Source organism: Elephantulus edwardii, unplaced genomic scaffold (genome assembly GCF_000299155.1).
Source record: "Elephantulus edwardii isolate Elephantulus edwardi_28Jun2011 unplaced genomic scaffold, EleEdw1.0 scaffold00062, whole genome shotgun sequence".
NCBI lineage: Eukaryota > Metazoa > Chordata > Mammalia > Macroscelidea > Macroscelididae > Elephantulus > Elephantulus edwardii.
The window spans coordinates 14,352,414-14,364,953 of record NW_006399812.1 but is presented as its reverse complement, the minus strand read 5'-3'; the positions used below and the strand labels follow the sequence as shown (position 1 = coordinate 14,364,953).

At 38.4% G+C, this 12,540-nt stretch overlaps 1 protein-coding gene across 1 annotated transcript in view; it reads right to left on the bottom strand.

The window, feature by feature from the left end:
• The window catches only part of DPY19L3 (dpy-19-like 3 (C. elegans)), a 104,222-nt gene that overhangs the window by 28,943 nt on the left and 62,739 nt on the right, over nucleotides 1–12,540 (bottom strand). The window contains exons 9-12 of the mRNA XM_006887832.1: nucleotides 7,529–7,630; nucleotides 3,991–4,064; nucleotides 3,667–3,825; nucleotides 252–374 (exon numbers count right to left, since the gene is read on the bottom strand). Of these exons, the coding sequence (XP_006887894.1) occupies nucleotides 252–374; nucleotides 3,667–3,825; nucleotides 3,991–4,064; nucleotides 7,529–7,630 (458 nt within the window). The remainder of the gene's footprint in view (nucleotides 1–251; nucleotides 375–3,666; nucleotides 3,826–3,990; nucleotides 4,065–7,528; nucleotides 7,631–12,540) is intronic.

Sequence of the window (12,540 nt, the reverse complement as noted above, 5' to 3'; positions counted from 1 at the left end):
TGGACAAATACTGTATAAGGCCATTATTGTAGAAACAGAAATACGTAAAATGTGTATGAGGCTCAGAGGGGAGGTTAGGAGCAGGGGGTGAGGATGGGCAGGGAGGTAATCATGAGGTCGTGCAACGTGATGGCTGGAGGAGGGGGTGGGTAAAGAAATGGGAAAGGCTGAGTGTAAAAAAAACAGTGTATAAGAAATTTGTTAAGTAAAAACAGGATAAAATAAAATTTTATTTAAAAGAAAAAAAATACCTCATTGTACTCAATGCCAAGAATCCAAACAGAATAGTATGCATTAAGTTGTAGGCAGTTTCTGGTTTCAGTTCAATTGTGCATTTTCCCATTTTACTCATGGATTGTTGATTTATTGAATTACTAAGTAAAAAAAACAAACATACAAAATGAAGCTGGATATTTAACATTAATTTCATTAAATCTTTAAAAAGGAATATACAGGAAACTAATGCCTTCATACATTAAAAATGTATTCTTTTTCTAAGATGAAATAAGGGAACATTGATCAATTTTTACTTGTTTATGAGGCTAAACAGTTTCATAACATAAATGCATTAATAATTAGAGTGACTAGAATTTCACAGTAGATTTCATTTTCATTTAAGTAAAAATTTAAAGTGCTTCAATTATTTAAATTATAAATGAAACAAAGCAATTGAAATGGGAAGAGACCTTTAGAGCTTTACAGATCACTGATATTTTCTAAATTTTCACAAATAAGCAAAAGTAAAGTGAAACCAGGTTCTTAAATGAACTAATGACCACATTTTCAACCTATAAATGTGTACGTTTAAGAGATTACCTATCAAATATCAAACAAAAACCCCCAAATCCATTCAACTCCTAGTAACTGTAAAGGCCAGAGCAGAGCTCCTCCGTGGGGTCCCAAGGCTGCACATCCTTAGAGGAGTAGATTGCCGCCTTTCACCCTCTGAGCAGCTGGTGAGTTTAACTATGGTCCTCTGGTTACCATTAGAGCTGCTCTAACAAATACTTCTACATTAAAATCCTTGTATCTCCCAAAATGAGCAATAATTCCTTACTATCACCTGACACTAGGTTAATGTTGTATTTTCCTTGTATTTGATTCAGGAAGCAAAGACTACAAAAGTCATTTTACCGATAATATCTCTTAAATATCTTTGGGTCTGTAAGTGAGCTCTGGTGGCCTTGTAGCAAGAAGCTGTGCTGCAATCCCAAAGGCACACAGTGAAATCCACCACTTGGATTTCACCAGATGCTCCGCTGGAGAGAGGGGCAATCTCCCCTTGTGCCAGTTGGATCCGACTCCAAGGTACCCAACAGGGGAAAAACCCTCATCTGTCTCAGTAACCCTTTCCTTTAAAGTCACTTATTTATTGAAGGAAATGGAACCTCTATCCTGTAAACTTCATCATCTGGACTTAGCTGACTGTCTCCATGTGGTGGTGTTCCTATAACTTCTAATCAGACCTTGAAACTTGCCAGAGTCTATTTTTTTCCCCCAAGAACAACACATGAGACTGTGCGATCCTTCATATTAAATACATAACCCTGGGAAGCACATACTGGCTGCTGTTCTCCACTTTCGTGATGTTAAGATTGATGGGTGGGTTCAGAAGGTATATAATTCATTGTTGAAGGGGGATTAAATCAGCAGTAAGGGCCAGCTACCAGCTTAAGATAAAAAAGATTACTTTCATAAAGGCCCTACAATACATATTATGGGGCTTCTCTACGTAACTAGAGTACATCTATTTCCAAAAAAATCTTTCACCATCCTAGATTTATAAGAAAACTAAAATACTGTAAAGCAGTTTTCATCATTGATGGTCATGTTTTACTCAAATGTTATCTATTACAACCCAAGTTCTAGCTTCTATATTGACACTGAGAGGTTACCCCCAGACAAGTGGAGAACACAGGCCCTCCGAATACCTGGCCCCTTCACAACCCTCCCCCGCCAGTCATAAGGGTCCCATTAATCCCATCAGTAGATAATACAGGATTTCCTGCTGCTGCATCCTTCACATCAATGCAGACATGATAAATAAATGTAACAGAGTATTAAAAAAGGTAGAAATATTGCTTTACTTTATATTGATAAATGATCTTTCCAATTACTTAAAAGTTAATTCATGCGATCAAACAAACACCACCCCATACCACTGCTGTCATATCACAGAGCACAGTGGCCTCCAGGGCAAGGTAGAACTGGCCCCAGGGCTCAGAGGTGATCTTCACAGAAGCAGACTGTCCAATCTTGTGTCACAGCCTGTGGCTTCCAGTGACTTCTGATGACCTTCTGATTAGTAGCCAAATGTTTAATCACTGTGCCACCTTAATTTTCCTATTAAGACATTATAATCTTCAAATTACTTCAGTTAATGGAGTGCTTTTCTCTACATTAAATATCCCTACCTGGTAGATGAGGACGTTCTACATTCTGACTCTATAATCATACCAAATCAGCGTCCAGAGATGGCTCATAGATTCACACTGTTCATGGCAGACTTTTCAAACACTGCTGACCAGCTGCCTTTCCTGATCTGCATGCGTCTACTGTCCTGTTGACACTTGGTGTGTCTAGAATAATATCAAATTACACTGTCTAGAATAATTTTCATCTATTTTCACAGGACTAAATTTTATCATGAGCTAGGTATATAAAAAAGAACACTTCCAAAAGATACTAAAGCCGTTTATAGTCAATGAAATATTTTCATGGTTCAGTGTTGCTTCATTCTTAATAACTATAAAACACCTCAACTGCTCTGTGCTCATTTTAATGACTTTTCCCCAACACGGCTCTCTTGTGGCTGTGAATCACAGCTCGCCAGCACCTTAATTGGCAAGGTAACTACACAGAAAAAAGGCCTTCCGTGTGAGCTTCATTAACTTTTCACAAATGACAGTAGCTTCAACTTCCTATACTTAATTTTCTCTCCATTTAACATGAAGAGTAAAAGCAAAAACCTGCATCCACTTGATAGGAAGGTATTCTGACAAGTTTTTAAAGTCTTAAGGTTCCCCGATTCTTTCAATAGACTAGCATCTATGCAACATTCTTTAAAACGGCAATTCTGACTAAGGTTTTCAGTAGATCCTAATCACTATGGTCCACTCCAACTTTACCAGCTCTGAAACAAGATGTAACAAAATAAATTAACAAGAATTAACTCTTGATCGTATATGAGAATTTTTTTTTAAAGGCCATTAGAGAAGAGGTAGAAAAAGGTAGAAAAGCATGAAATAATGGAACAAAGCAGAGACTTAAAATAACAGCATCAAATGATAGTCTAGATGCCAATTTAACTATTTTGTTGTTTTGACTTATTTCTCATAAACCTTGTAGAGTAAATACTCTTGGTTTCACCATTGTACAGACAAAGAACTGGCAATACTGAAAGGTTTTATAACTGGCTCAAAGATCTATCACTCTCTCCCCCAGCTGTGCAGAGCCAGGACTTAAAACCAGATTAGTCTGTACCCACATCCGTTCATTACTCTCAATAGAGATATCTGAGAGTGGAGTCTATTCTAAATGGGAAATGCTATTAGAAGCTGAACATACCACTTTATGACTAATATTTGATTTTCAACCAAACAATTTTTCTGCAGCACAGAACAAATATATTAAAGCAGGGTGTTAAATGTCTGAAATACACCATACCTGAGATTATGGAAGGCAACAGCTATTGCTGCAATCACTGTGATGGACAGCACAAAAACATAAGCGTAAAATAACAGAGTCTCTGAAAGCCTTTCAAATGTATTAAAAGGCAGGAGACCAAAAGCTTCTTCACACAGATACAGATTTGCATCAAAATCTCTAAGGAATAAATGAAGGGGGGGGAAAGATAATGTAATCAAGTGATAAGCCATATTTTTTTATTCAAAATGAGTCTATAATTAAGTGAAATTACAATGATGAGTTAAGTTTTAAAATCTTGAGATTTAATATAAAAATGGAAAACAGATTGTCAATCAGTCATACCTTGTTGCTCCAAACCCAAATTTTGCTTTCAGAAATTTAAATATGTGCTCATCTGACTTCAGGTTAAGATTTTTCTATTGGGGAAAGTAAAAAAATGCTGTTAATGCATTAGCATGGTTTTCCTACAATTTCCTATTAGAAAAAAACTGTAAAATTAAAATCAACAAGTATTTGTGGTAGTTTTTAAACTTCAAGACGTTGAAAGGAGGAATTTTCAAAATTCTTCTCTCCCTCACCCTTCTTTTTAAAAAAGCAGAATTCTTTTTGCCCATTAGAACTTTTAATACTCAAAATGTTCGGTATGTAAAACAGATTTCTAAAAGACATAATTTTCCTTGTGGGGAGAAGGAAACGGCTGAAGCACAGTGAGTATAATGTTTTTCATTAAAATGCCAGCAACATCATGACCTGAAATGTTGAAATTTTTACATGGGCTTTTTTGGCTTTGGGGTTTTGTGTCTGCCGACAAAACTGATGTAAGATTCACCAACCCAAAGACAACTTAAGACACAGCAGGGATCCTTAAGGGGTGAAGGGGAAAGTGCTAATGTCCACCATTGTTGCTGCCTGTTGTTAGGTGCTGTGGAGTTATATATGGCTCAAAGCCACCTTATTAACAACAGGTCTGAAACCGGCCCTATCCTGCATCATCCTATCATCTCCGACACACTTGAGTCACCGCCTCAGTCACTCTATCAACCCATTTGATGGACAGTCTTCCTCTCCTTCGCTGTTCCTCCACCTTCCCAAGCATGATGTCCCTTTTCAAGCAACAGCTTCTCCTAGCAACTTGTCCAAAGTATCTGAGATGAAGCTTCACCGTCCTTGCCTCCAAGGAGCACTCTGCTTGCACTTTCTCCAATACAAATCTGTTTGTTCTTTGGCAATCCAGTACTCTCTGGCAGCTCAGCACACTTCTCCTATACCCAACTCAAAGGCAATCTTCTTCTGTCATCTTGATTCATTATCATTCATTCTGTAGGTGGGGCACGTTATTTAAAAATATCGCGGTGGTCCTGCTTCAGCATGGAAACACACAAGACAACAAGTCCTAGAGCAAGACCTGTACCCTCAAGTAAAGGATGCTCTCAAAAAAGCATGAGTCTGAAGAAATAGTAACAAACATGTTTAGCCATCAACAAATGAACAGAGAGAAAAACTGGCATATTCTCACAATGGAATATTACATGGTACGGCAAAACAATGAAGTTGTAAAACATTATACAACATGGGGGAGCCTGAGGACATTATGTTGAGTAAAATATCTAAGTCACAAAAGGACAAATACTGCATAACATTGCTGTTAAAAGAGGACAAACATTGGGGGAGTTGTAGGAGAGAGGATGGGAAAAGAGTGGAGAAAGAATGAACACAACATTAGCTCAGATAAGGAGAAGAACTGTCCAAAAGGTATATATGATTAGGCACTGTATGTAGAACAACAATCTGGAACAAGGGGTGCATTGCAGAGAGGGCTGGGGAAGAAGGGGGGGGTGTAAAATGTGCAACAATGAAAAAAAACCATTTTCGATGTTTAAAAATAAAAAGCATGTTTAACTGAGTTGCCTTCTATGGCACTTAAAAAAATTTAGTGTAAACACCTACTGAACATACGCTACTAGGTGCTATCAAGGGGACAGCTCACAGTGACTCCATGAAAAACAGATCTGATTCTTGCCCTGCCCTGTGCCACACTTACCACCTTTGACAGACTTGCGTCCACTAGTTCTGTCACTGTGTCAATCTATCTTGCTGAGGATCTTCCTCTCTTTTGCTGATCCTCTCCCTTTCCCAGCATGATGTCCTTCTCCAAAGACTGGCCCCTCCTGACAACATGCCCAGCATACATGAGATGGACCGTCACTACTCTTGCCTTCAAGAAGCACATTGGTTACACGTTCTCCAACACATACTTGTTTATTCTCTTGGCAGTTCATGAGATATTCAGTACTTTTCTCTAACACCATAGCTCAAGGGCATTGATTCTTCTGTCATCCTAATCACTGTCCAACTTTTAGATAACAAGTAATTTTAAAAATGATGACTTGAATCAGATGCACTTTAGTCTTTACACATCATTGTTTCTTATTATCTTGAGAGGTCCCTGAAGCAGATATACCCATCTTTTGATTTCATGACTGTTGGTGCCAAAGATGTTGACTGTGGATCCAAGCAAGATGAAATTGTTGACTATTTCAGTCTTCTCTCCCTCTACCATGATGTTGCCTATTAGCCCATGGGGAGGATTCTGAATCCTAACTAACTAAATTACCTGCTGTGCAGGAGTATTATTTCCACACAAATTTGATATTGGAGAATGTCTACCAAAAATGAGTTTTACTTTTTTTCTAATAAAAGTTAGATTGTAGGGTCAACTTATTAGCTCAACCCAGTAAGAATCATGTTCTCTTTCTTTGTAAGTACCAAAGTGTAGAAATTCATCTCCCCAAACCAGATGTTTTTAAAATTTACAAATTACTTATTTAATGATTCTTAAAATTATGTACTAGTGGTGAGAAACTGCACTGCTATCCTGAAGGCATGTGGTACGAATCCATGGTGGGAGAAGGATGAGCAATCTCCTCTTGTGCAAATAAACTGTCTCTGAAAACCCACTGGAAGGTCAGCTATGGGTCAATTCCAATTCAGTGGTAAACAACAACAACTTGCAGACCATTCTAAAGAAGAGTGAAAAGAAATCCATGACTAAAAATCAAGAAAAGAATTCTTGTATCGGAAAGTAAGACTGAGAACTCTAGTAATGTTGATGTACTTTGTAAGGCAGAAATCATGTTATTTTACATTATAAGTTAAAAAAATTCTCTCCTTATCATGAAATAATTTCATAAAAACAACTATTTGTTGTTATGTGCCACTGAGTTGCCTGCAACTCATTACCCTTAGTACATTACCCCAGTTACTGTGTCAATCCTTCTCATCCTACGTCTTTCTTCCTGTGCTTTCTCTCTACCATTCCAAGCATGATATCCTTCTCTAAGGACTGGTCCCTCCTGGGCACATGCTCAAAGCATGTGAGATAGAGCTTCAAAATCCTTGCCTCCAAGGAGAAACTTGGATTCAACTTCTCCAAGACAGACCGGTTTGTTCTCTTGGTGGTCCATGGTATGTTCAATACTCTTTTCCAGCACCACAGCTCAAAGGCATCAATTCTTCTTCTATCATCCTTAGTTACTGGCCAGCTCTCTCATGCACAGCAAGTTATCAGGTGCACCTTAGTCTCCAGACTAACATCATTGCTCTTTAGCACTTTGAAGTCACTTTGCTGTCTCTGACAGCAAACTTCCTCACTGCAATTTGTCTTTTGATTTCTTGATTTTTGGAGCCGAGCAAGCGGAAACTGTTAACACCTCAATCCCTTCTCCATCTATTGTGGTACTCCCAATTGGCTCAGTAGTGAGAAGGAGAAACTAATCTACTGTATAAATCTCATCTTAAACATACACACAAATTAAAAAAAAGTCTTTCCAATGGCATGAGTAAATTTAAAAATACATTAAATGACATTTTATTAACCTACCTTAATAATGTTGTTGAGGAAAAGTGTCAAACATAATACCACAAATAAATGCAACAGTAGTTTCCCAAGCCTACTAAAGAAGGTTCCAGTTTTCAGATTTTTCTAGAAATTAAAAAAGCTGAGTTTTAATTCTTAACTTTTAACATAATAAAAATTTAGGATTAAAAGAAGTAAAACATTTAAATTTTGGATCATGCAACATACATATTCAAATTTATGTGGAATGTATGAGCTATTCAATGTCATGACAATTCAACTGTCCTGTGGAAGGAAGAACAACAAAACAACCACCAAAACACACACAAAAAAGCCAAACCCACAAAACCGAACCACCACTTTTTTTTATGCACACCCATGTTTACTGTTGTGTTTGTTTTTTATTATGATTTATTGCTATTTGCTACACAATAGCACAGATGGAAGCAACCCAAGTGTCCATCAACAAATGAATGGAAAAACTGCAGTGCATTCACACAATGGGGTATTACATAGCACTGAAAAATAATGAAATGGTAAATCATTACAAAACATGGGTAAGCCTGGAAGACATTATGCTAAGTGAAACAGCTCAGTCACAAAAGGACAAATATTGCATAACACCATTATAAGGATTGACATGGGAGGTTGGAGAGAGATTACGAAAAGAGTGCATAGATAATGAACACTGCATTGGGACTGATGAGGGAAAGAACTATCCGATATGTATGACAACAATCTGGAACAAAAGGTGTACTGCAAAGTGCACTGAGGGAGGGAGAAGGAGGAAAATGTATAACAATGAATGAATAAAAATCCAACCTTTCTGTAAACTTTGGTTAAAATAACAATCAAAAGAAAAATATTAGTTGCAACTAACTGTCTTTTTCCATTTTCAAACACGTTACACTTTATCTCTACTACTCATTTGTCAGGTTCTATAATTTTTCATCTTAGTCTCTCTCTAGAATTGAAGGCTCCTGAAGACAGGTATATTTTTGTGTTCCCTCTCCCATGTTTCTTATGTATCATGCATATGTTGTTGTTGTTGTTAAGTGCCATCGAGTCGCAGATGACTCATAGTGATCCTGTGAAGGAGAGTCCTTGACGCTTGGGTGCCTTTCATCCTCTCTCCAGGTTCATAGGGTTTCCGGAGGCAAACTATTATGGAAGTGGACGCCACTCCTCCTTCCACATCATGCATATAGAACACTGTATTTTCAAACTGAGGCATCATGTCTGAGGCACTAAATTTGATATCAGTTCTACATTTAGTTTTAAGGAGTCTCAACAATAAATGCACTCAGACTATAAACAATCTTGAAAGTGAAATGCCATATGGTTCACGGTACACAAAACATACTATGGGGACTTCATATGAAAAGGAGGTGGCCCAAATATCTGTAAAGTCTCTCCAATCTGAAAAAACTCCACCACATGTTCTGCTGTTTTTATCAATTTTAACATAGAACTCTACAGAAAAAATTAACACAGAAATCTTTTGGAGGCAAAGAAGCCTTTGATAAAAGTCTGATGTTGGCCCTGAGCAACAAGTTCACAGGCTTTAGGTTCAACCAGTACACAGGCTTTAGGTTCAACCAGTACAAAACACCACTCTTGCTGCTGTCAAGCTGATTCCAAGTCCTAGCAATTAAAAGTTTTACAGAGTGGAACTGCTCCATGGGGTTACATTAGTGGTAATCATTGCAGATATAGATTGGCAGGTCTTTCTTCTGTGAAGCAGATGTTGTGCTGAACTATTAACCTTGAAGGCTACAAACTACTTATGCTGCTCAAGGAACTCCCAAAAATTACAGCCAAGAAAATACCACAGAGCATTTTCTATCTTTAACATATGGGATCAGCACGCGTTGGAGCTGACTAGATACCAACAGATGAGTTAATCTTCATGACATTATACTGTCTTACGATTTGGAATAGTAGACAGAATAAGCTCCATTAGATGAGGAAACATGTCCTAGTTTCATTGATGTGTTTCATTGATTCTGCAAAGGTGTTTGACAGTATGGGTCACAACAAACTGTGGCTGACTCTGAGAAGAATGGGAATCCCAGAACATGTGATCGTGGTAATGCGAAACATATACTTGGACCAGGAGGCAGTCGTTAGAACAGACCAAGGAAACACTTCATGGTTCAAAATTGGGAAGAGTGTATGCCAGGGATGTATTCTATCTCCATACCTTTTCAATCCTTATGTAGAATAGATTATCCAAAAGGCTGGGCTCTATGAGAAGTGTGGCATCTGGATTGGAGGAAGACTCATCAACAGTCTGCGTTATGCAGATGACACAACCCTGTTTGTTCAAACTGAGGAGGACCTGAAGTGTTTGCTGTGGAAGGTCAGGGACTGCAGCCTTCACTATGGATTGAGGCTCAATATCAAGAAAACAAAGATTCTCACCACTGGGCCGACTGGCAGCATCATGACAGATGGTGAAGAGATTGAGATTGTTCACAGTTTTAGTTTACCTGGCTCCACAATCTTTGCACCAGCAGCCAGGAAATTAAAAGACGTATAGTGATGAGAAAGTCTGCAGTTAGAGACCTCTCTAAAGTACTGAAGAGCAATGACGTCAGTCTGGAGATGAAGGTGTGCGTGATACATGCCATGGTCTTTGCAATCACTTGCTATGCATCAGAGAGCTGGACAATGACTAGGGATGATAGAAGGAGAATTGATGACTTTGAGCTGTGGTGTTGGAGAAGTGTATTGCATATACCATGGACTGCTAAGAGAACAAACAGGTTTGTCCTGGAGAGGGTGAAGCCAGGCTGGCTGTTCCTTAGAGGCAAGGATTCTGAAGCTTCGTCTGAACACTTTGGGCATCTTGCAAGGAGGGACCAGTCCTTGAAGAGGGACATCATGCTTGGGAGGGTGGAGGGACAGCACAGAAGAGGAAGACCCTCAATGAGATGGATGATTCAGTGACTGGGGAAATGGGGGTAGTTGTCAGAGACAGTGAGATTGGCACAGGATAGGGCAGGGTTTATGGCTGTCATACATAATAGGGTTGTTAGGAGTCGCAGGCCACGCGACGGCACATAACAACAACAGCAAAACGACGACATACTAGCACATCTAGAGAATGAAGTGTACATTTGGATGGTACTTGAGATATGTTTAACTGAATAAATCTTTACAATATTTATTAGTTCATATATTGTAGGCAAAAGTATAATATGATGAATAAGAAAAGACGGTAGTATCAAAAAAGTGAACTTTGCTCTTTGGTGTATTTTAATTTTCTTATAATTCTTAGAGAATTTTATAGATTGTCAAACATAATAATAAGTATCTAAAGAGTTTAAAGGTAAACAACACTTATTTATAATAAAAATTTTTTCAAAAGAATGTTATTTTTAGATTGTAAAAGTAATAACAGAGAGATAGAGAGAGAACAAGACTTAGCATCCCACATGCAGTCTAGACAGTGGTGGCCAGAGGCTGGCGGAAGGCTAGGTCTGCTGATCTACAGGGCTAATGCCAGTCCCCTTCAGGTGTAGGCTGAATGAGAGGGATGCAGAATTAGCAGGACCGAAAAAAAAGCTTTGTAACATTTACCCAGGGAGAAAAGAGACTAAGGTCAAGAGGCCTGTCTGGCCAAGAGCACATTTATGAAGAGACTATCCTGATTTAAGAATTAGGTCCTTAGAACAAAGTGGAAGCCAAGTGAAAAACTCTTTCTTTTGACTTTTGGTTAGGATGGTATCTGTGGAAATAGTGGAAAGCGAACAAATTCTGGATATATCTTGCAGGTAGAAACAACAAAGCTTGCAATCAATAAAATAAACTTCTTGTCTTTTAAGCATAAAAAAAAGAATTAGGTCCTAAATGGTTCAAATCTGAATTGTAAACCCCATAATCATAAGTATTGTCTGTGAGTCCTATGGAGCCAGTGCAATGAATTAGAGTCCATTTGAGAGGTCAGTGAGTACTACGAGGGGGACAGCAGATGCTCGAACTGTTAGAAGATGTCCAGCCTAATGGAAATCCAAAATCTCTGTAAATGTTCATTAAAATTAATAAATTAAAAAAAAGATATCTAGCCTGAGGGGCATGTAAGACCTCATAGGAATCATCTTTGTGCTGCTGATGGGGAATCTTCACCTTGTGAAGTTAGTGGAAGTCCAACCTCCCCTCCACCTGCCATGCCACTCCCATCACTGTACCCTACATGATGGACTACCAAAACAGCAAATGGATCTCACTTGGAGGATATGGAACCAGGTTGTTCCTTAGAAGCAAGGATGTTGAAACTTTATCTCATATTCTTCAGAAAATGACATCATACTGGGAAAAGGAGAGATACAAAAATGAGATGAGGTCCTTAATGATATGGAGAGACACAGTGGCTGCAACAACAGGCCCGAGTCTGATGGAGATTGGGAGGCTGGTGCAGGACTTGGTGAGGTTTGGATCTGTTGTTCACATGGTCACTATGAGTCAGAGCTGACGCAAAGGTAACTGGGAAGCAACAACCCTCAGGAATATCTCTTTATTTCTAAAGATAGTAATTGGGATTCTCAAAAGGTTTTTAAAACAGAATTAATTTCACTTCATTTAAAAATCAGTAACAGAGTGTGAAAGATAGGAAAAGAGTACTACTACCACAACAAACATCAAGCACCTGGAAAGACTGATGAACACATATCTAGAAACAATACATTTCTCTTATTTTTATATTCACATACACACACAGACAAATTTAAAAAAAATTTTAAATGAAATTTTAAATCAATGGCATTTAACTAAGCACCTTAAGCTAATTCCTTATTGATTTAAGGTGGGTGGATGGAGGTAGTAAAGGAAATGGCAAAGATCCAGCAGGGATTTGAAAAGGCCGGATAATGATGGGCACAGTCCACCAGTGATTAATTTTATAAAACACATGGACTTCACCTAATGGCATGCACAGGAATCAGATCGACTACATCTGTGGAAGGAACCGCTGGAGAAGCTCAACATCAGCTGTGAAAACTAGGCCAGGGGCTGATTGTGGAACAGACCACCAA